Here is a 26,103-nt window from a genome sequence, read left to right on the forward strand (position 1 = left end):
TCAAAGTTCAATGCTCCCTGCACTCACTCCTGCTTCTTTCACTCCCCTCCACTTGTTGGTTCCAAGGGAGTTCCCCAGTAAAAGTTCTGCACCCAAATCTTTATCTCAAATCCGTTTCACAGGTAATCTGGTCTGAGACATATTTTCATTAGGTTCTGGCCATAGCGCTAATTAGTCATGGAAAGCCAGAGTCAGATCATGGAACTTTACCTTTTGTTTTTCCTTATAGCCTCCATATTTTTATAAAACAATATTGTTAACCATGGCTAGCAATTATTTAACACTTTCTATGTGCCAGATGCTATGATTTGTATATTATCCTTTTATAGTTTTCCCAAAACACTAAGAGGAGGGTTCTCTTCTTTTCTGGAGAAAATGAATATAGTTTGTAAAATGTTAGCATGAGAGGAAGTAGGGTGAAGGACATGAGAGGACTCTGTATTTTTGCATCTTTCCTGTAAGTCTAAAATTAGGTCAAAATAAAATATTTTTTTAAAACATCAAATAGTGAGTGGAACTAGGTTTTCAAGATTTGAGTTGTAGATCCAGAGTTCAAGTTCTTAATTGATACCCTAAATTGCCTTTAAAACAAAAATTCTCTTGGACTTCAACCAGAGCCAAGTGACATGAGCATGTGCCCTTCTGCACAGATTGAAATGGGGTGTGTTCCCCCACAACAGTCACTTGAAACTGTTATGGATATGTTCGGTTAGAGACATAAGTTTTATGTAAATTATCAGTTGAATATTAGCTCTTAGATTATTATTACCTAAAAAACAGAGACCGATTTCTTAAAATTTTCACTGTCTCAGCTAGAATCAAAAGCACATATGCAAGCATGTAGATGAATTTCAGTGTCTATAGTGGTGACAAGGCCCACATAAATGGATCTGTGGCTCCCACCCTCTTACCGCTTGCTTATTCAGTGTTCCAAAGATATGAGTAGGACAAAATGGTTCAGACGGTCAGCTTGTCCCCCATACTCGTAGTTAATAGCATCTTATCTTGAATACTTTGTTATCTGTAAGATGCTTCTTATCTTTCCTCGCAAACCCCAATTCTTGCAATGTAGAAGAATCATTGTATTTGAATTAGACTGTTCTTTTTAAAAAAGCTTGCCAAGAAGCTTTAAAAAAATGTAATTTGAAACAAGTATTCTTCCTACTGATTTTTGACTTGGTGACCCTTTGTATCTCTAGCAAGTGTTAAGATAAAAAATTGATTTTACATTTAGTATGAAGCATAGTGTAATGTAATGAAAAACAAGATTGTAATGAAAAATGAAATAATTCTAAAGTCAATTTGCTTCAGTTTGAAGCATTGGATTAAAATTAATTAGGTAATATTCCGTTATAAATTTACAAATAATTTATCTTTTTATCAATTTGTTCTTTTGGGGAGAGGTAACTTTGTTAAAGGTTGTCCTGTTAGATTAACCCATTAGTTATATTAAATTATTTTGAGATGGCTTTAATGTGGATTTTCTTGTTTTTGATTCATGCACATATTAGTGATGGTACTGTGGTGAGTTTGATATTTGGTGCTGTATGTGTAAAGCAAATGTAATTTCCCAACTTTTGTTTTTAAAAATACTGGGGATACAAACATGATAAAATGGAAATGACATCAACTCAGGAGTTAGAATACCTGGATTCTAAAGTTTAAATTTTTTACTAAGGGTCTTAGTGATTGTGTAAATGTTACTTAATCTTCTAATGACCTAATTCCTCATCAGAATGATGAAATGATCTATGAATTGTTTCTAATTATAAAATTCTACGAATTCAGTTTTTTAAATTCACAGTTGATCGAATGCCAAAATTCTTGTTGTATGTTATGAGTCACAAAAATCCTTATTAAAAAACTAAAACTTAGCTGTATTGCATCCTAATGAAAGCTTTCCTTAACTTTCAGTATAAGCTATCATAAATTACAATTATTTTGGAATGCCCCTAAGATGACTTTAAGATCATAGTTCATGTTTTTAATTTCCTTTCTAATAATTCAAATTTTACTGATGGAAATCTATTGTATATTTTAGAGATGGCCATTAGTTCCTCTGCTTTTTTTCATATAGGCATAAAATATTGATATACTGAAAGTGAATAATGAATTAATTGCAAAATACTGAAATATAATGGTACGTAATAGCAAAAGTTAACTTTTGGGTACGATCTCCCTGTGTAAATTTTAACTTAGTTCACAGGGATCCTTTTAATTTAAGTTTTAATGCATGTCTATTGATAGGTTTATTTGTTCACTGATAGTAGGTTGTACAATACCCTAGATGGGGATGCAAACACGAATAGTAGCACATATGAAGCACATACACTAAAGAGGACGGAGTGAGACAGAGATACAAAAGCAAATCATTACAATAAAAAGGGAATGATATCTGGAATCAAGGAAGGTATTGTATAACTTACATCCTAAAGCATCAGTAGGGTTAGGCTGTGTTGGGGGTGGGAGTCAGGAATTAAGGAAACAAGGAGTCCTATGTATATACACACAGATGAGAAGCAGCAAGCTGATGTGAAGAACCACTAAAAGCATTTCTGGAGTTCATGGTGCACAGAATTGGAGCCAGGGAGAGGGAGACAGAAGCCAGATCAGTGCGTATCTCAGATGTCATGGTCAAGAGTGAATGCATTGGCCTGCTGGTGATGGGCAGCCACTGAAGTTTTTACTCAGTTCATTGAGCCAATCCTAAGGGACTTTCAGAGAGACTACTCTGTTGGCTACGAGGAGGACATGTTGGAGTAGGGCGACAATTAAAAAAACAAAGTACACACACACATCTGTAATTAAGGATAATTAAGGATTCTGGTGGGAACAACAGTAGGAACCATCAGTTGAAATATAGAATAGATGGGGAAAGGGAGAGAGAGGAGAAAGTTTTAGGGAGAAAGATGAGTTGTTTTAAGACCTTTTAAAACATTGCAGTTTCTACAGAACATTAAAGAGGAAATGTCCAGCTAGTGGTTGGGGGGGTGGGGGGGAACCAAAAACCTGAAGTTTAGGGCAAAAGTGTAGAGTAAAGAGAGCTTTGGGATAATCCAACTATCAAATATTGGGTTGTCTTTGAAAATCTGGAATCGGGACATGTAGGGAGAACAAAGTGTGAACACCAAAGAGCAGATAGCAGAGATAGGTGACTCTTGAATCAGATTTTGATCTCAGGCTTTGACTAGTTGATGCAGGTGTGATAGGACTCCTGCCTGGACTGGAACTCATGGCTAAGCAGGTGGGCTGTTCCTGCAGGTGTCACTTAAGTAGGTGGGCTGTTCCTGCAGGTGACACTTAAGCAGGTGGGCTGTTCCTGCAGGTGTCACTTAAGGAGGTGGGCTGTTCATGCAGGTGCAATCTGACGTCTGGGAGAGTTTATGCCCAGGGGTCCACACATGACCAATAGGGGATGGAGCCTTTTTCCCCTCCCAGATTGACAATTTTTGAATTTCTTTCTGGAGCTTCTCAGAAAGCCCATTAGGTGATAGCCAAGTTGGTAAATCATCCTTATAATCAGCCTTTTTTCCTTCCTGTGTCACTCTGCCCCTCACAATTTCTTCCAGAGTTAACTTCTCAAATAAAATGCCTGCTTTCAATATTTTGCCTCACATTAGGAAAAATATTTTGATATTCCATTTGATATCCCATTTGATAAAAAAAAGTTATGTTCCATATCTCCAAAACCTGTAAAACCAGACACAAAGGAAAGTTACTATATAGAAAATTTGACTACAGATGAAGTTGTAATTTTCCAAAATACTTAAAAATCTTATTGCAAATATGCCTTTCCTTTACATAAGCCTCATCTAAGAGTAGAGTGCACCTAAGCATATACTTAAGAGTATATTATACAAAATATGTTTTGCATTTCAAAATTTAAGCTAGGACTCTTAAAATTGAGAGGATCTACAAATATTCCTAACACATTTTTTTCCCCCAGTTCTATTGCTGAGGTGAATACAAAGCTCTTAAACTTTACTTTGATAGAAAGGAAATCTGGGTCCTACAAAGGCAGCTTTAAAACTGTTCAGTCTCAATTATTCAACGTTAGATGATTTGTTAAGATAGTTTTATATTTTTAAATTATTTACTTAAAAAATAAAGATTGTGAAAGGACCTTTTAATTGTGTTATTGATTCTGAGCGTCATAATAGTTTTAATCTATAGCAGTCATTTGCAAACTTTTCCTGTTGGGAGCTAGAAACTAAATGTTTTAGGCTCCATGGGTCATAGGGTCACTGTTGTGACTACTCAACAGAGCCATTGCAGTATGAAAGCAACTTAGAGAACAAAAAACAAATAGGCATGACTGTATTCCAATTAAAAACAAAACACAACTTTTTTTCCCCCTAAGGCTTCCAATTAAAGAAAAAAAACAAGACTTTATTTACAAGTTTGCTGACCCCTGATCTTTACAAGCAGCCACTATAGATTTTACAAGATCGTTATATTCTTTCAATATTATAATAAAGGCAGGATTTTAGTTGTTGTTGATCTTAGAAATTATATGTGGTCCTTAGGCAGGATTCTTGGTTGCTGGTTTTTTTTTTTCCCCCTGTGTTGCCACATTACCAATCTGAACATTTAAATGGTTCCAAACATCCTGATTAGTTTAGATTTGTTTAAATGGCTGCATAAACAGACAACACTCACTGGCCTTTTCTCTCTTACCCTGGAGGCAGAGCACACTGATGGTTAACTGAAAGGTAAACTGGGAATTGTATCTGTTTCTCCTGATCATCTATTTTTAGGACTCTGTACTGAAAACAAGCTTCGGGTAGAAGCAGTTTTCTGGCACTCCAGGAGGCCAGGACATGGAGTAATGATTCTCTGATGAGGCTAAAAACGAAGTATGTTTTCAGAAAACTTAATAGAATAGGTTGGAAAGAGGTCACTAACACCAGGACGGAGATGCAAAAGACTGTGAAGGGCGGGGTTGAGAAGGGAAACCTTACGTTTATCTCTAAGATCCTTACAAAAATCTAAGGAAGTGAATGTTCTGCCCTTAAATTAAGCCAAAGAAATCACGTTTAATAATCTGTACATTATGACTGACAATTCTCCTGTCTAAAACTGCGAACTAAACTAGTACCTAGTTTTCTGAGAATAGTCCTTTTACCCCAGGTTTAAAATATGTTCGGTGACACTCTTTTATTGCCACTTCACATCGTACTGTGTATATATATGATTTACTATATTTATTCACCCACTGACTTCTTCAGACGTCTTACATTTCCTTGCATGCTTAGATAACTTTATGTAGCATTAGTTTTTAAGAGCTTAGTGAGAGGTGAAGCTTTGATTTCCATGGAGTTCATAGTTAGCAGAGCTCCAGGGCTAGTGACTTTTTGTTGTTGTTGTTGTTGTTGTTGTTGTTGTTTTAACATTTTAAAAATTAGTTTCAGGTATACAAAACAATGTAATAGTTAAACATTTATCATTTATATCCCTCATATAGTCACAACCCCGCTCCCTTCACCTACTACCCCTCTGACATCTCACAGAGCCATTACATTTTCACTGTCTCTATTCCTAATGCTGTACTCTGCGTCTTGTAACTATATACATATATAATTGTAGTTGATATTCATTATTGTTCAGCTTCAGGTGTACAATGCAGTGATCAGGCATCTACACCATCCCTGAGGTGGTCTCCCTAATGAGACATGTGTCCATCGGATACCCTACAGAATCTTTACATTATTGATTACATTCGATACGAAAGTGACTTTTTAAAAGACCACCGTGGAAGGAGAACTGACTCTGGGTGATGAACACACAATGGGATTTATAGATGATGTAATACAGAATTGTACACCTGAAATCTATGTAATTTTACTAACAATTGTCACCCCAATAAATTTAATTAAAAAAAAAAAAAAAAAAAAAAAAGACCATCGTTTCCCTTCATTTTCTGTAGAACCAGCAGGCATGCCAACATGCAACTCAGACACCAGGCTGTTTTACACGTATACTTACATTTGAGATTTACATAGAGACTTCGTTACTGCATGTCCTCCTGCCAGACAAAAGCTCTTGGTCTCTTTAACATATGAAAATGACATGGCCTTGGGTGTGAGTTAAGAGCAAGGACAACTATCCCTGTCATGTAGACATCTGTCTGCCCTTTCCACAGGGGGACAGTGAACCCGGACAATCAGGATAAGAGCAGTGAAAATGGTATCTCCACTGATTTGAAAACATATTATAGTGTCACATGATTTCTGTCAATGAGTTTGCAGCATTGCACAAGTATAGCTTTTAAAATCCCAAGAATGATGAGAAAGTTTAAATAAATTTTATACTTTAGTGGCTTCTATATTGTTCTAGTTCCAACTATTTCAGTATTGCAATGTTTTTATTAAAGAAGATTCATATTCCATACAAGCTTAAACACTGAGAGTTTACTATGAGATGCAGTGTTCTTTTAGATAGAGCACAGGTAGTGGTGGAGAACTGGAGAAAACAGAATTGGTTCTTAGGAAGTAGAAACTTACAGGGAGCCCCTGAAGACTGAAAATAGTTTTCTCTCAAATCTTTAGTTAGTATATAGTAGGCTCTAAGATACAGGTAGGTATCCTCCAGAGTTTAGGCAAAAGACAGCAAAATTTTTTTGAGCAATAATATAAATGAATCTGTGTATAATGTATAATCTCCTGGTAGCTTGGTTGAATAGACAGAAATCTGTTTAAGAAACACTCATATATACTATGTCTTATCTCAGTCATCAGACAGAATGCATTACATGTCTGTGGCGTGTGTGTGTGTGTGTGTGTGTGTGAGAGAGAAATATCTCAGTTATCAGGCAAAGGACTTAAGTTCTTTAGGAATCCATCTTGTCCTTTTAAACACAGAATTAGAATTAGATTAGTAGTTCTCAAATTTTTGTAATTATCAGAACCATCTGGAGTATTTTTTTTTTAATAGATTCTAAATCTTTACACATACTATATCTAAAGCTCTGGAGGAGAGTCCTAAGAATCCTTAATAAAATCTTTGGTGATTCAGATGGCAAGGCAAGTTTAAGAAATAATAGATTAAATGATATCTATATTAGGCATCACAGTTATTAATGCCTGAATTTATTGTTTAAATGCCTGGCGGTGAGTTATATAATAAATGTGACTATTCACTCTAGCTTATTTCCTAAATAGCGTCACAGGGCTTTATTCTCTTTTATATTGCCTTAAATTTAATTAATGGAAGATAGCTGAATGACAATAAATTATGATGTCTTATACTCCTAATACAAGCTTCTGTTACTGGTGAAGATTTTATCTGTGAAAGGATGCCATCCCTTTCTATCCGACAGCTGACTGTATTATCTTGCTGACACTGTCTCTTCAGAATATCCTACACTCCTTTGCCTCTATCTACTCACCAAACATGCTTTCGATCTTGATTTTGTTCAAGAAGATGTCCTTTCTCGATAACCTTAATTTGATGACCAGCCGGCCTAGGTATTCAGACGTTTCCAGTTATGATTTTATTTCATGTTAATAAACTGGCATTTTTGGTTTATATTCAGTTTCTAGGGAAACGGACTGGGTCATTAAAGACCAGACCCAAGTTGACTGCATTGAGAAGCAGACACTGAGAGAAGGCTGGCATGAGACACTAGTGCTTATTAGCTTCTGCGGTGGAATGACTGGGTAGGAAGGAAAAAACCCCGGATGGAAAATGATCAGAGATTTCTGACCCAGGGCTGTAAATTGAGTTCTGATTTGAGGCACTGCTGGAGACTAACTTGTTCTCTTGAAAAGAAGCCCTGGGGAAGAGACTCCATACCAGAGGTCAAGAATAAAAAAGAAAACTCAGGTTTGTCTCCTGTCAGACAAAGCGCACGTGGCTGTGCTTGGATGCTTTCCTCAGAACTGGGTCAGAGGGCTATCCTGCCAGCCAACAGAGAGGGCACTGAGAGAAGTTTTGATAATTAATTTCTCATTTTCAAGGGGACGTGATATATTAATTTGTCAGAAATTAATATACATTAATTTTTATTTTTTATTTTTGCCTGTACAAAACGTGGTTCTAGATGAGTTTGGAAAGAAAGTGAGAAAACTTATCATGTAGAAATAAATGGTTGTTCTCTATCATTTAGTTTAATATGAAGACGTGGCTCTGTATCAAAGATGTTTCTTTTTGCTTTTTTCTTTTTTTCATTTGATCCCATCAGGAATTCTATTATATAAATATTTGAATTGAGAAGGGTTGCCACCTGGTTGGTGAAATTTTTATAAGTCATTTCTGGCAAAACTTAGAGCAAATGTATATATTTATGCAAGAAAATTGAATTGCCCAGCCAGTTTAGATAATGCATTCAATCTCATAGACTCAAATTCTAAAAGTTTTCCTGAAAATGGATTGATGAATAAAGATTTTTCCCGTAGAAAACCTGAAGAGCTTTCATATTAAAAAGTAGTTGGTTGCAGTAGCTGCCACATCTTCACAAAAAGAGAAAAAAATAAAATAAACAAAAGCTTAAGAAATTAATGACCGTAGCATGACTAAAAATTTATTACCTTCATTATTAAAATATGTTCTTAATATTTTTATAGTAAGAAATAACATAATAGTAAAAAAAAAATCCCCAAAATAGTCAAGCATAATTTGGGTTGCAAGAACTTCCCAGGGTATAAAATGCTATGTAGATTTTACTCTAGCTCTCTATAATTAAAATTATGCACTTTTCCAAGCCATTAGGGAAGGATGCTTCATTGCTATTTTAAAGACTTTGCAACATTTCTGGCTATTCCTGTGTGCTGTTCTTGTAATTCTGTGGTTTAGTAAGGCCTGGTATGTACTTGAGCATTTTCCTAAGCATGAATATATGTGAAATCATGGATTTTGATGAGCTAGATTTGTTCCCCCTGAGGCTGCATTATAATGCTCATTATGTTCAAGTTAAGGATTTTAACATATACCCTCAAATACATTTTGGTAGCAAATGGTTTAGATGATTACTTACATTTCTTCATATAAGCAATAACAAAGATAACTTTAAAATCAGATTTTTATTTTGAGGAAGTCAAATCTGAAGAACAAATGCAAAGGACATACGCACCTGACAATAATAAATACTTAAAGTATAGATTTCAAATGGTATATTTTAAAGAACCAGACATCATGAAAAGCATTGCTTTCAAAAGCAAGTATTTGAACGAAAGTAATATCTTAAAATCTAAATTGAAGCTGTTTACTTTAGAAGAACATTTAATATATAGGACATGCTCATTTATGTTAAGACTTTGAAGTACAATTACATAATGAGTATTAATGTGCCACGAAAAAAATTAAAGTGTGACACATGTAGAAGATATATTATTAATAATATTACATTGCTAAACAATAAATGTTACATATTTGTAATCAGAATTAATAATTGTCTAAAAACAAAGAACTATTTAAATTGGTCTTATATTAGTTGCATAGCTTCCCTTCTCCTGTAACTCCTATCATTCATGATCAGATTAGAAGCCTAATAAAAGTAACAAGAAAAATGAAAAGTAAACATTTGATTAAAGCGTTTGGACTTTTTAAACCAGTCAAGATGAGACTGACCATTTTTTGAGTGTTTTGGACATCATTTTGCTAACAGACCTGTGGGCAAATTATTTAAACTCTCTGGGTCTCATTTATTCAAGTAAAAAATAATGGTTTTAGATACTAAATGCTCCCTAAGGTCCCATTCTGTACATAAGTTATTTTTAAAAAATGTTGTAAGACTGCCTATAAGTGTAAGACTACCTATCACGTGCATATAGATAATTTTTTTTAATTCCTCTAATAAAGTAAGTTTATGTTATTCCTTATAGAAAGTTGTGCTTGAGAAAGTGCTGAAGATTGAGGGAAGGATCTAGAAATGTAGACATAGTAAGTTTAGGAGTGGAAAAAGGGGAAGAAGATAGCAAAACCATATAAATACAGGTAGACGTTGAATGCAAATCCAGGAACAAAGCTGTGTAAAGATGAGACACAAGACATTGAAGAAAAAACAAACAGGATTTGTCAAACAGTTTAGATGTGTAGTATGAAATACTGGCACAAATTAATATATTCTTCATATTTTTATTTATTTGATAATCATGTTTCATGTGAAACATGGGCGATATGGGATGGCATCAAGAGTAATATGGTTAGTTTTAGTTCAAATTGGAAGTTTCCTTTTTTCCTAAAATAAGGACTTTTTCCTAAAGTCCTTAGTATGTGCTCGCCACTGTGTTAGGTGCTATGTGTACGGTGCTGTGGACCTCAGTGAGCCTCCTCGGCTTGTCCTTAGAGGAATCTCTTAGAGGGTACAAACGTTAAGATGCATAAATACTTATACAATTAAAATTTATGAGAAGTTCTCAAAGGAGTGATCAAGGAAGGCTTCTCTGAGAAAGTAGCGTGTAAACTGAGACTTGAAATGGGATTTTAAATTTACAGTAATCACTGGGTGAATATTATGGGGTATTGAACTAGAGCAAAAGACAAATGTGAGCTGTTGTTTGGGTTTAAATCTATGACCTCGGTTTTCTCACTTTAGGTCAGGATCAGGTTTAAGTTGCCACACAGCAGCAGGGGTCAACTGGGAGCCTCCTTTCACAAGGGGAATGAGGGGTACATCATGATTTTTGTAACAAGACAATGAATATAAAAATAATAAGCTACAGTTCCATTCCTTTTTCTTTAAATACTATCTTTAGTGGTGTAGGGCATGAAAATGAGTTTGTTCATTGAAAAACACAATTAAGAATTTTGGAACTATGCTTATTAAATAAGAATTTAATTTTGGCATATGTGAACCAATCACTCAGACAGTATTACATTGTATTCTATTAAAATCTTATTACAGTATACCCTATTGCATCATTTAAAAATAATAAATACCCAATTTTCTGAACTTCTTAATCAATAGTTCTAAATCTTCACTTTGTCTCTCTAATATCAACAAGGCTGTTTTTGCATTAATTGCTTCTTTGTAACCCCCAATCAAATAAGTTCCATATAAATTTTTAAGACTAGAGACATTGGCAGCTATTTGTCCTCATTCAAGTAATAGATGAGATGTGAAATGGGTTATGTGGTAGGTGAGTCCCCAGAGGATGCTTTAAAATTCACGTGAGTTTGCAGAGTTGCAAGTAGCAAATTAGTCTGAAATTGATCAACACTTGCTTTTTTTAAAATCCACTTAGGTGAGCTCCCGAAAGGCACCGTTACATATTGGAGGGGAAGGAAAATGCACCCAACTGCTGACCTTTCTTGTACATCTAAAGTGACATAGAAATGTAGCTAAACAACCTTTGTGCTTTGCTATCCTTTTGAAAACCATGGGAAGCAAATCAATCTTATATGACCTGCGCACTTAGAGCTGACTTCTTTTTAGGTTTCCCTCTATTCAAGAAGAATAACAGAAAGAATTCTGTCTGAGTAAAGAAACATGACTAAACTTTTGAATGACCTCATTTCTTCCACCACACTTCCACCCCTCCTTGACTTTGCTTTAAATCTATTCTCAACACAGCAAAAACCCTCACGGAAAAAGATTTTGTGGGTGGAAAAGGAACTGGGCCAGCAGCAGGTGGGCGGCCTCTCTGAACGACTCTAACAAATTAGACTCAGTTCAGAGGAGCATAAAAGGAGGTATTCTGTAAGGGGAAAGGAGGCTGGATCGATATAAACATTTCAATTTACACATACATCAAGGAGCATGGTGCTTCCACAAATTAAATACACCAGTAATGGAGCACCATTCAGCTACCCTGTTGGGAGACAATTCTCCATGGATTTCTTGTGTTTGGCTCAGTTCAGCCTCTGAGCAAAGGGTGTATTTGAATAGCCTTTACCCTGAGACATTTGCTTACATTCCAGAGTAGGTCCCCCTCCCCTCACTCGTTCTCGCCCTCCCCCCCCCCCCACCGCTCTCTCTCCAGCCTATAAATAGCTAGAATCTAATGCCCTGTCCCTCTTCTATGGTGCAACCCAACATGTGCAGGAAAACATCTGACCCTCATCATGTTGCCCTGTGGAAATTGGGGAACCACTGAATGCTATTTTTCTGGTTGATGTTTTTGTTGTCTCTCTCTAAATAAAACATCTGGTGTCTTCTGTCAGTGTATCTCTATAAAATGGAGGCAGGCTAACTTAGTTTGTGGGTAGGGTAAAGTCTCAGACCCTGCACGATTTTTGACCTAACACGCACAAGGAATAGAAAACCAAATGCCTATGGGAACCAGGCAAGGAACATGAATTGAGAGAAATAACTCAGCTGTAAAATAATAAATGGTAACTGATGCTCAGCCTTAGAATTAGATGTATAATAAGGGGTCACAGGGACAGTTCCAATTCCGACAGTATCTTATGAAATAACCTACTTCAAAAATATTAGCTACCTATTTGCTTTGAAAGCACTGTTTGGGTTAAACAAAACCTCTGGGAGCCAGGTTGTTACCACTTAGTATTTTTCTGGCTTATATGGTGAGATATTCAAGGACAGGGACAATTTTTTTTCTCCTTGGTAACTATAGAAACACTTGGCACAATGGCAAAGTAGGCACTCAATGAGGAATCAAAAATTCTTAGCAAGCCACGCATAAGGTAAGAAGAAATACGATACAATGAAAAAAATTAACAAAAATTTTGCCATGGCTTTTTTCCCAAAGTAGGAAGTCAGTCAGAAAGGGTAGACATCAGATTTTTTTTTTCTTTTAAGGAATCCTTGACCTATTTATCTGTCCCAGTATTTTATTTCATCTCCACTAGTACCACAATTTTATTTTTATTATCCATTTCTCTGCTCAGCATATGCATAGTTTAGATATGGCTCTTATGGCTCATGTTTAATGATAAAAGGTGTTCATATGTGTAGTGTACTAATTGAAAACTCTAATTATTTTGTACTGTGCTCTATGTATGATATGGCCAGAAACAAAGAGTTAGAAACAAAATTTGTCAGACAAAATTCTGAGTTTTATGTCATAGAGATTGATCTTAAGGTTATACAAAAAAAAAAAAAAAAAAAAAATTCCAAAGATGCTTAAAACCCTTTTTATGTTGAACCTAGCCAATATTTTCTTAAGTATTAGTCTGTTAATAGAAAGTTTGAGATTCTAAATTGACTTTCTAGGAGCACTATGTATTGTGTATACAGCAAAATATTGAATAGTTGTGTGAATGTGTTAAAGGAGTTTGTCTACCTCAGCTTTTAGTCAGTTGTAAAAACAGGCTAATGAGAGTTTTTATAATGTCATTCTTTTTCATTGTTTCTGCATTTTTAATTATGGGAATACCAAGTGAAAATAAAGGGACATCATTAGGAAGTATAAGGGAAAATGTAAATATTTGTTCTCTAGAAAATTATCAGTAGATAGCAAGAGAAGATTTTCATAGCTGAATTGAAAAATAGACTGAGATACTTGAGAGTACTCTATGCTAATTATCAAATGCCATGCGTTAAATTAGCAATTTAGAAAAAATGTGAAAGTTAATAGTTGAGTATTGATGACTTATGGCAGTATGTACAGAATAAATTTCTTTTGTATATATATTTACTGCGGTATAATTTGTATAATTAAAATTTATCCTACTTAGGTGAGCAGTTCTATGAATTTCAACAAACTTATATAGTTATGTAACCACTGACACAACCAAGATAGAAAATAGTTTCACCCGCCTCCCCCCCCATGTATTTCTCTATTCTTCTATGTAATCAGTCTCCTCCTTTTCCCTGGAGCCCTTTGGCAACACTAATCTGATTCTTTCCCTATAAATCTGCCTTTTCCAACTGTTACAGAAGTGGGTTAATAAAGTATAGTCTTTTTAGTCCAACTTCTTTCACTTAGTATAATTTTTTTTTGAGATTTACAGTAGTTGTTGGATATATCTATATCTATCTATCTATCTATCTATCTATCTATCTATCTATCTGGATATATCATTGGTTTGTTCTTCTTTATTGCTGAGTATTATTCCATTTTATAAATCTGCCAGTTTGCTTATCTGTTTACCAGTTTAGGATATTTGGGTTGTTTACATCTTTACAACTTTTGGAGATCATAAATAAAACTTCTGTAAACTACGTAAACAGGTCTTTGTTTAGACATGCCTTCATTTCTCTTGAGTAAACTAATACCTACGTATGTGATTGCCACATCATATGGAAGTGTGTGTTGAATTTTATATAAAATTGCCAAAGCCTTTCCCAAGGTGGTTATACCATTTCAGATTCTCACCAGCAATGCACTGGAGTTGCTCCATGTAGGATATGTGCTTTTTACAAATTTTAAACAAGAATTCCTTCCCTTTGAGTCTTTCTGAAGATGCTTTATATTAAAAATTGATATGCTGGAATTTTGTATTCTTTTCCAAATACACGATGGCTAAAGTAGGTGGCAGGTTGAATTAGGTCCATTTTTTCTTATGAGTTAATAGAGTCTATGAAACACATACATGTACATATATATATATATATATATATATATATATATATATATATATATATATTACAAGATTGAACATAGATAGTTAGGTAAATATTATGATTAGATTGTGCCTTACATATATATGATGCCAGTTTCCATGTCATTTAAAAATTTTGCTCAATAATTCAGAGTTTCCTAAATATAGGGGGCAATGAGTCAAGTCAGTCGCTAGAGCCTTATTAATATTTGAGTCTTCAGTTATGTTAGAACTAAAAGTTTCAGTGTAGTTGGCGAGTTCACTCCATATGTATTCAGGGCAGGCAGCAGCCTGTGAAAAGAAGAACTTAGAAGAGCTGCATTACTTTTTTAAATTTCCAAGCCAACAATAGTTCTAATGTAAGTAGAACTGGCCTTGACAGGTAATGCGGGTCATTTAGACTAAACTGGAATTTTCAATTGCCCTGTAAGTCATTCAGTAAGGTACTAACGGAATTTAGGAGTAAAAATTTGGCTTCCCACATTTCCAGAACGTTTATATTTGAATATCTTTTTATTCTGGGAAAAGCACCAAAAGTGAAAGTGGATTTTCCAGAATAGTGACACAGATTTCATAGAGTTAAACCTCAACATTCATAGAGTTAAACCTCAACATTCATCTTTTTCAAGCTATGGTTTGCTATCAAGTAGGCCTTTTTAAAAAATGGGGCTGGCTTCATTTAATTTTCAAAGGCTGAGACTGCAATTATGTACACAAATTGACATTTTCAGTATCACAGCTTGAAACTGTTGTTTCTCAGGAATGCTAACATTTAGAGGGTTAGGGAGTTGAAGATACTTAGGTAAAAATGATGATTAGACTGTGTCTTAGAGCAAGATCCAACTGTCCTCTGCCTTGGGCTATTTCTGTGTCTTCCCATTGGCCCTGAATGCTGATAGAAGCAATATCAAAATGTGTATCATGTAATATGAAGTAAACTCTAATACAAATAAGCTTGTGAAGACAGCATCCACTCAGAAATGCTGCTTGCCTGGTGTGGCCCACAAATGAGGACATTTGTAATTTTCACAAATGGCCATTTCTTTAACAAAAGGAATAGTTTGGAACAATTGAGCCCTCACACTCCAATGGAGGTTGGGATGTGTATGTATCCTAAAATTGTCTTCCAGATATCTCCATTTTTATGTACAACTCTGCTTTCCATAAACTTTGGGATTCTGATACCAGTTTTTTATCTCTTTTCATTAAAAAACTAAGAAAATCATGAGCAGTATATCTAAGTCAATAGTATTTATTCTTATATATCTTAGTTTTTCATTTTTCTTGCATCTTCTGAGCCTTCTGTTAGTATATCTTACGTTGTATTGCAGGGGGACAGACACATAATGATCCAAGCAATATATTGGTAATTAATTGGTCTTCTCTTATGACTTTTTACCATTGTTCACCCAACTGCAGTCTTTTTTTTCTGTAAAACAAAGTATATTTTTCTTCCAGTATATTCAGCTAGATTCTTTTTATTTACTAGAATAATCGTATGATTTTGTACAGAGTATTTTTGCATTTTTGTTTTCTCTGCCTGTACTATTTCTTTCAGTCATGCTGGTGGTGAAAAGAAGAGTGCATTTTATATTTAAAGCAGTCCATTATAAAGCAGCAGGATACGTCCGGTATAGCACCCTTAACTGTTCCGCAAGCAATATTTGGTAGGCTGTATTTGCCCATTGATTAGATGCATAAACCTTTCCCATGTTGATTAATTTCCTTAGTGACAAATCAGGGAGAAAATTCTGGTAGTTCTCAAAAAAGACTGGTAAGTTGGGGGAAAAATGTCAAGAGGTTTGAGGTCAGTAATTTGACCTTTTAAACCCTTCTCTCCTTTAACTAGGAAATCAATAAATAATACATCAGGCAACTTTCAATGGAGGATAAATTTGAAACATTAAATAAAATTTCAACTCTAACTTATGTCATTTGTGAGGACAAATGAAACGGAAATACATATTCATATTATAGAGGGAAAAAGAGAACATATTTTTTTAGGTTTGAGTTTGCTTGAAGTTCTTTATTAAATTATAACAGGATTACTAGTAAGTATGCAGCATATTTGCATACGTATTAAAATAATTCATCATGATTAATTCTATTATAGTAAATCTCATCCCTAATCACAACCTGCCATAGACTCAGTGGTTTGTCGGTATCTCATATTTTACTGGAGTGTTGGTGGAATTGCCCCTCCCGTAACAGCACTGATGTCATCTGCATTCACTGTGATTGATGTGGTTCTGAAGGAGATCTAATCAAGATTAGCCAGTTTCAGAAAGTGTTACAGAATAAGGCCAGTGTGAGAAAAAAAATTTAAAGCTCTTCGATATGTACATGCTATCAAGTACCTCTTGTGGCAAATTGGATTTCTCAGAGGATGAAGCGGTTTAACCTTACAAACAGATGAACTACTAGGCCAAGGGTGGGGGAAGGGGGACAATAATTTGCCTTCTAGTACTTAAAGGATAAGAAGAAAACAAGACAAGTCTACAACTAATGGTTGAAAGTTATAGGGAAGTGGATATCAATCTGATATATTGAAATTTCAGAAAATCAAACCTCGCTAGAAACAGAATGGGATTCTGGGGTGTAATGAGCCCAATAAGGTCTGGAGCTTCCTGTGACAGAGTATTCAGGTAGAGACAAGATGCCTACTTATGAAGACAACTGCAAAGTATTTTTTAATGGTTCAGAAAAAAGTTCTCTTTGGATAAATTCTCAATTCCTTTTCAGCTATGAGAAGCCATAAATTAGTTTTCTTTATAATGACAACAAATCTTATATATATAAATAATATATATACGCATATATATACTTTTTTTTAGATTTTGGTGGCGGCTTCAGTGGGAGATGGCTTCACGGGAGATATTGCAATTGATGATTTGTCATTTATGGACTGTATACTCTATCCTGGTAAGAAAGATTATTTCAATATATGAATATTTTCAAAACTGCTTACTTTAAAGTACTGAAAAGGAAATCAATATTTCATTTTAACAAGTATTCCAAGATACCTTAATTCTATTCTCAAATATATTAACCCTGGAAGAGATTATTATAAATATTTGCTAGTAATTAGTAAAATCTTTGCAAAGAGGGTAGCGGTTTGGATTAGTTATGTTCATGTCTCATCACACATAAAATATTAGGAAAACGTGTCTGAAGTTAAACGGTAATTCCATTATATTTGTTTGCATAGTAATTACATTGTTTTGCAGACTTTATTAACCTTTTAGTTACCTGCCGTGATGTTTTATTCTCAGACTACACTTTATAGATTCCCAAGGATGGTTGTCCACCATTTCCTCTCCATATGATTGACTTTCCATTAAAGAACTACTACATGTTTACCAGATATCAGTCTCTCTTCAACCTTGCCCCTGACCTGCACACTTATATACTAACCACCAACTCAACATCTCAACTTAGATGTCTAATAGGAATCTCAAAGATAACTAGGGAAAATAACCTAAAACAAATAAACACACCACAGTGGAAATTCATTTCTAGGCTGTGTGTAGTGATCTAGTAGGACTGGATGTCAAGCTCTCGGAGGATGAATGTGGCACTGAGACTGGAGGCTCTTAAATTGCATGACAAGTGGGAGCATCGTCTCCTCCTGGAGTGATCAGAGGCTGGGGATCTAAAAACCCAATGCAGTAACCCACGTAGAAAGCACTCTCATGTGCTGAAAGCTTAACTGCAGCCTTGCTCCATCGCTGTGGCATATTGGCCAGAAGAACACCAACCCCTACCCAGACATGACCAGAGAGCTGGATTGCAAGCCTTTCCCTTGTAGCAATACGACGCAACTTTGATCCTTCCCCTCGTCATTCTGGCAGGATTAATTACGTTAACTGCTCTGTGGAGTGGTGTCCATGGGACTTAACAGAAAGCCAAATCCTTTTCTGGAAGGCCAGAAAGAAGGAAATCAGAACTGAATAAGTTTAACCTAACTCTCTATGTCTAAAAGTAAACTCTTGACTACCACTTGTCTCTCCATGCTGCCATTCTTCCATGCCTCCCTATCTCAGTAATTGGCAGACTTCCTTAACAGGTCTGGTTAGCCCCTAGCTTCGGATGTATCCAGAATCTACTACTTCTTGTCGCTCCCACTTACTTTGCCCTGGGTACAAGCCACCTTTGTTTCTGAATGGATTACTACAGTTGCTTTGAAAATGAACTCTCTGCTTTTATCCTGGAATGTATAATCTGTTCTCAAAACAATAGCCCAGAATCATCCTTTTCAAAGTCAGATAAGATCATGTCACCCGATCATTAGAGTCTTCTTATGCCTTCCTATCTCATTTAGAGCAAAAACTGAACTTCTTCCAGTAGCTTCCAAGGAATAAGCGACGGGCTCCCTCACACCTTTCTGACTTCACCTCTGAGCAGGATGCTTCTGATGGACTTCTCTCCAGTACAAGGCCTCTTAGCTATTCTTGACCACGGAACTCATTTATGCCTCAGCGCTTTTACACTTGCTTTTCCCTCTTCTTGGAATGTGCTTCCCCCAGATAGTCGCTTGATTCCCTTCTTTACTTCTCTGTGATCTCTGCTTAGAACTTTCTCCCTTAGTGAAGGCTTCTCTGAACACCACACACACACACACACACACACACACACACACACACACACACAGAGTCTCTTCCTTATCTCATATTTTCTGTCTCCTTTCCCTGTGTTATTTTTCTTTGTTTCTAATCCCTATCCCTCTTAGAGTTAAACTTCTGTTTCCTCCCACAATACCGTTAATTGCATGAGAGCATAAATTTTACCTGCTCACTGCCTTATCTCCAGCTGCTTTAATAATAGTATCTGGCACATAGTTTTCAATAAATATTTGTTGGATAGATGTATGGATAGATGTAGAGATGTCTATAGCTTTCTAAGTGTTATATACTTTTGTTATATATTTTAGTTTATTATTATTAAAATATTTAATACTTCTGCATATAAGATGCTATGTTATGTGCCAGTTTTTCTTGAAAGCCAAAACTCAGTGACTTACAACCACACACATTTATTTCTTGTTCTTAAGTGTTGGATAGTATAGAAGAATAACAGCAAAAATGTATATTTCTTGTTTATAGCTCTGTACCATTCTGTGTAGCTCCAAGCTATGTAGCTCTGTTCTGTGTGTCCTGTCTCTCTGGGACCAAGGCCGAGGGACCAAGTCCCTATATGCCACATTCTCTTGTCAAGTCAGAGGGAGGGAAAAAGAAAGCACACTTAAAACTTCTATGGGCACATATCTGTCCATGTCCATTGGTCAGAGCAAGTCATGCGGTCATGCCTAACAATGGGGCAAGAAGTATTCTCCACTGACAGGGAGCTTGGCAAAGGCAGGGAATATAGCAAATCCTTACAGGAGGGAGCTCATAAACATAATCTACCCCTTATATTATCATCTCATAATCCTATAACCTTTTGAGAGTCTGGATAATGTCTGGCTCATCATTGGTGAATAGATGTTGAACACTGAATGGGATTGATACCTGTTATACCAATTTTATGGAGCAAATTGAGACGGAGATAGCCTACCTAAGGCTACCTTCGCTACAGAGTGGCAGGATATGTCTGCTTCTTTGGACCATATGGTTAACCACTGTTACTAGACTGCTCATCAAATCCACTAACCTTGCAAAGAAGACAATACAATTTCCATTTTACAGATGTGAAAAATGAAACGTCAGGAGCATAAGTGACCTGGAGGAGAACACACAATTGAGGGCAGGAATGAGATTTTCACCTAAGCTTGTCTGATTTCAATGGGTAGAGATTTTTCTAACTAGCTTTTTGCTCTGAGCATACAAAGGATCACCGCGTCCCAAGCAGCAGAGAACAACAAAGAATACAGAAAGGAACACGAGTCACCATTGACACTGTTGCAGTTCCAATTATCCTGCTAAATACATTCTGTGGTGGAGGGAAAAGAGCCGCCAGAAACAAAGGCAGAGATGTGAAATATCAGTTACAGACCATTAGTCCTGATTTTCTGGTTTAAGGTTTGAAAGAAAAATATTCTAAAAACTTTCTGAACCGTGTGGTTTTAATGTTGGCTTCATAACAAATGAAACATTGGGTTGAAACCACAAAGCTTGCTATAGCCACAGGTTTCATAAAGGAATTTGATGTAATCTTGCCATAAGATGAAAGTAAAAATAGAAATTAGGCTCTTAATAAAAATATTGTTCTTGATGATTATCAGTCATTTTTTTTTTTTTTTTATGACATCCTGTTAGCAGAGGCGGGATCAGTGCATGTAGGCTTACTTACAGACATTGATTTGCTTTCAAAATAAATTGATTATCAATAGTATTTTTTTCTCCAAAGCAAATCAAAACTGAAACAGACACACACACACACACACACACACACACACACACACACACACACAATATTGACCTCATCTCCAAAGGATGAATTTGCACATTACCTGTAACTTTTATTTTATAATAAAACTTTTATTTTATAATAAAATAACTTGTATTTTATAATAAAAGGGACTAAAAGCAAGTAGATTATTTCATTTTTACCTATTTTCTCAAAATCAAACTTCTCCCAGGTTTTCGTTGTTGCTCTTAATGACATCATTATTCTCTAGCGACCCAGGACTGGAATTGCACAGTATTCTTGGACTTCCCCCTTAAACTGGCCACTTGCATATCTTGCTGACTCCAACCCCAAAATATTTCTCACATCTTTTCTGGTTTTCCCATTACCTCTGCTGTGACCCTGACACAAAACAGTGTTGACTCAAATGGTAAGCTTTTTAGCTTCAAACTTTCATTAATTTTTTTCCTAAATAGTGTTCATAAAGCTTAGTTTCTTTTCACTCTGTTCTAGAACATTGTTATTTGCTCTTCCATGTCAACTCTTTCTTATTTTCTAACTTCTGGTTGTTTTTGGTTTTCCAATCCATCTTAATTATGGATCATACCTACTTTGTGTCAATACTTTGATGGTATAGATTCTTATTTAAAACTTTTCTAAGAAGATACTCGAGAAAAGACTTTTTAGAAAAGATTAATGACATTTCCAGGGAAAGCAGGTAAACTTAACCATGTAATAGAATCCTATGATTCTTTGTGTCCGTGTATGATGACGTTGGCCACTCTCAGAGTAGGTAATAATGGGGAATGGTGCCAAAGTTCAATAGCTTTCCTCTCACCTTGAATCAGACCTTCAGTGTAGATTATTAACTAAGAATTGTTGCCAGACATTCTGATTTAAAAATAAGTATCCCAAAAGAAGTATCTGTTTCACATAATTCTTTCCATCTTACATGAGAAAAGCATGAAGTATATTCCCTTCAGCAGAACACATACAACAGTTTTCTTTCTGTCTTACATCAAGGATTATTGGTGAGGTAGCTGGTTTATTTGGAAAAGTAGCTGTGACTCTTTGACATCACAACAGACCTTTTGCAAACTGAAACAAGAAATCACCTAGGCACTTTTCATCTAATTTAAAATTTCAGAATTCAGCATGTATGGTATAATTATTAGTCACTAGAAATATTATGTATTAGACTGAATTTCACCACCCAAAGTATATTGTGTTTTATTTTTCTCAGGGAAGTTGTTACTAAGTCGGTGGCATATTCTTTAAATGGAGAAAGTATGGTAACTATTTCTAGAGGCCTAACAATTTTCATCAGCTGCTGAACGGTATTTTTCATGTTGTTGTTGAACTGACTGAGTTGATTGGATTTTGGGAGTTCCTCCTCATTAGTCTCAATATCTCACCAGTTTTATTTATAAATGCTTGTTCAAGTTTCCCTTCTTTATGAAAAGAGTAGTTTGTTTCAGAGTGAATAAAATGTCAAGGGAAAAAGTGTGAGTGCTTTTGTCTTCGCTTTTAAGATATAACCTGCAGCTTTTTACTCCATAAACTAAGCTGTTTGGTATGTCTACTATATTTGTCTCAGAATAATAAATTACATGAGAGCACTTTGTTTTGAGGTTCTCTTTTCTTCCATATTTTTTCTAAAGGAATTATAGACCTTGAAGAAAATACAAAATTATTGGAAATATTTGCAGTTTTATAAAAGACTTCAAGGCAAAAACTAAAACATTTGAGACTCAGTGATTACAATCTTAAATATTCTAGTTTTAGTGTCTTTGGTGGAGTTTTCCAGAGTGATTTAGTATATACCAAAAGAAATGTATTTAGTATATACCTAAACCAAAGGTTCATCAAACTTAGTGTTATTGTTGTGTTTCTAGAAATGAAAAATGGACAGATAACTAATGTAACCTAATTTTAAATTAAAATTTTAAACTTTAAATTTGTGTCAACTTTTAATTGAGGGAATTGCTATATGCAAAAAATGGAGGAGGCTGGTAAAATACTTAGATTTTTGCTTGAAAATTGTCCAACTGCTACTTCATCTTATTTATAGTCACGTTCACATTTTAGTGCAATGTCTGTAACAATGGAAAATACCTTGTTCTACCTGGAAAATTTTATTGAATTCATGTATTAAAGAAACAATATTTCAGAAAGAGCTGATTTGCTATTGGAAGCAGCGTAAAGGCAGTCAGTGCATAATACATGGCAAACAGCTGGATCGCAATTGTTATAAATCATAGCCAGAGAATAGCTTTGTTTTAGTACAACATGCTTTCCTGGAAGGTAGACCTAACACAGACACTTTAGCATGATCATGCTCTATGTAGTTGTTTTAAGCTTGTGGGTATAACTCTAAGTTATGTATTAAGTACAATAGGAAAAATGTATGCTTACCTCTGGACCTATAGATATTTCACATTTTTAAATTTTCTGAAGATCTATTATGTTTAAACCTCAAGTAGAGATTTTAGATGTTTAAATTAAATATACTTCTTAACATCAGAAGTCACAGGAAAAAGCATATGCATTGTTAACCTGGAGATAGATAAAGAACCACTGTGCGTATTAGTCAAGTGATGCACACAGTTCAAATATATGGTGATGGAAGGAGAACTGTCTCTGTGTGGTGAACACACAATGGGATTTATAGATGATGTAATACAGAATTGTACACCTGAAATCTATGTAATTTTACTAACAATTGTCACCCCAATAAATTTTAAAAAAAAGCAAAAAAAAAAAAGCTGGAAATAATTTATCAAGAAAAAGGGATGTTGAAATATCAGTTTTAGTGCTTCATTACCATTGTGGGAATGGTTGTAGGGAGAGAAGTCTAGCATTAGACAAGTTGGAAAATCTGTTTTATCAGAAAGATTGTAATAGGGTAGCATAAAGTATATCATATTTGTTACAAGGAAGTCACAGAGCAAGGAGTTAGAACCCTGAGTCCATCTGGAGACTGAGTCTTCTACTTAAAATGACAGGTGTACAGGTGGGTTGGTTTCCCTGCGTCTTAGGGATGTGGAAGGAGATCAGATCAAACTAGACTAATCTCTGCTGCTTACTGAGTGTAGCCTTCAGTCATTTTTATTCTACCTTTGCAATTTTGTTTTGTTTGCAAACATTTTGGTGTTTTCTGTTTAGACGTTTAACTCTATCACTGCTACTTCCTTTGGCCAATTTTCTATGCAATTGCAGGCAAAATAATAATAACAATAACAACAACAACAATAATTATAAGCTCTGTTATGGACTGAATGTTTGTGTCCCCACAATACTCATGTTGAAGCCCTCATTACCAAATGTTACGGCACTGGGATGTGGGGCCTCTGGGAGGTAATTAGGGTTCAATTAGGTCATAAAAGTGCTACACTGATAATAAAATTAATGCCATAGTAAAAAGAGACAAGAGACAAGAGATCTCTCTGTATGCATGCGCCAAGGAAGGCCATGTGAGGACATAACTAGGACGAGAGCCCTCACCAGAACCCACTGTGCTTGCTGCCTGACCTTGGACTTCCAGCCTCCAGAACTGCGAGAAATAGGTGTTTGTTGTCTGAACTTTCCAGTCTCTGGTATTACGTAGTGTCAGGAACCCTGCAGTCCTTGCCATGCCTCAGTCTCCAAACCATGTCTTGGCTTAATCATGTTTCTGGACTGTTTTTCTTCTACATGAAGGATCTGAAGGAATCAACTACAACTTCATCTTTCCACTTACAAACACCACCATTTCCAAAGTTTGCCTACAGAGGGAGAAACACTATCTCAATATGCTCTTTTGGTACTCTCAAATACAAACTTCTTAGATTTACTTAGTCTATAAAATATGCTTACTCTGATGGAATAACAGATTAAAGAGGAAAGGACAAATGATTTCAGGATCTTAATTTTTTTTTTAGAGTAGTGCTCTTTTTTAAAAAAAATTTAAAAGTTATTTTTTTGTTACAGTTGACTTTCAATGTTATTTTATTTATTTATTTATTTATTTATTTATTTATTTATTTATTAAAAGTTTATTGGGGTGACAAGGGTTAGTAAAGTTACATAGGTTTCAAAGGCACAATTTTATAATATATCATCTACATATCACATTGTGTGTTCACCACACAGAGTCAGTTCTCCTTCCATTACCATATATTTGATGCTGTTTACCTTAGTTTCAGTTGTACAACATAGTGGTTAGACATTTATATAACATATGCAGTGATTCCCCCAATTAGGATAGTACCCACTTGGCACTGTACATTATTGACTATATAGAGGGCATTATGCTAAGTGAAATAAGTCAGACTAAGAAAGACAAATACCATATGATCTCACTTACATGTAGACTCTAAAAAGCAACAAAAAAATGAACAAACAAAATAGAAAGAAACTCATAGCTGTAGAGTGGTCTTTTTACCTACCATTCTGGATCATTTCTGAGATGGAAAATAAGTTGTCTCTATATTTTCTGAGTATCAACTCAACAACCTCCTTTTTCTAAGATATCCACTCATATCCATGATTTCTTCTTAAGGGGGACTGTTTCCTAGTTTAAATTGAAATGAAGCCTCAAGATGCAGTTAAGACTACTGATTTTAATAAGATGCGAGACCAGATGATCTAAAAACTATAGTACTACTTATATCTAGAGATGTGAAATATAATACAAGGTCTGACAATTAAGTTTGTGATTTGTTGCAACAATGTTGCTAAACTTTATTGATATCAGAGGAATTATTCATTATGAATTTTTACCAACTGGACAAACAGTTAACTAAGCTTACTATTTGGAAGAGCTGAAAAGGCTGCGTGAAAAAGTTAGATGACCTGAACTTTTCACCAACAATTCACGGCAATGCACCAGCTTATATGACACTGTGAAGGAGTTTTTAGCCAGTAAACAAATAACTGTATTGGAACGCCCTCCCCACTCACCTGATCTGGCCCCCAGTGACTTCTTTGTTTACCTGAAGATAAAGGAAATACTAAAAGGAAGATATTTTGATGACATTCAGGACATCAACAGTAATACAATGACAGCTCTGATGGCCTTTCCAGAAAAAGAGTTCCAAAATTGCTTTGAAGCGTGGACTAGGCACTGGCCTTGGTGCATAGCTTTCCAAGGGGGAGTACTTTGAAGGTGACGGTAGTGATATTCAGCAATGAGGAATGTAGCACTTTTTTTTAGGATGAGTTCGCTAATTCAATTTTCAGACCTTGTGTAACATGCATTTATTTAAATGTTAAGCTGAGCTTAAAAAAGAGAAATCCCCAGGTGAGAGAAGCAAAGAGAGTATTAAAAAACAG

General features: G+C 35.3%; 1 protein-coding gene across 1 annotated transcript in view; it reads left to right on the forward strand.

Annotated features, from left to right (window-relative positions):
• Window positions 1-26,103, forward strand: part of MALRD1 (MAM and LDL receptor class A domain containing 1) — a 541,690-nt gene that overhangs the window by 120,225 nt on the left and 395,362 nt on the right. The window contains exon 19 of the mRNA XM_074324842.1: window positions 17,280-17,367. Coding sequence (XP_074180943.1) covers window positions 17,280-17,367 — 88 coding nt within the window. The remainder of the gene's footprint in view (window positions 1-17,279; window positions 17,368-26,103) is intronic.

Source organism: Rhinolophus sinicus, linkage group LG02 (assembly GCF_036562045.2).
Source record: "Rhinolophus sinicus isolate RSC01 linkage group LG02, ASM3656204v1, whole genome shotgun sequence".
In the NCBI taxonomy this organism is placed as follows: domain Eukaryota; kingdom Metazoa; phylum Chordata; class Mammalia; order Chiroptera; family Rhinolophidae; genus Rhinolophus; species Rhinolophus sinicus.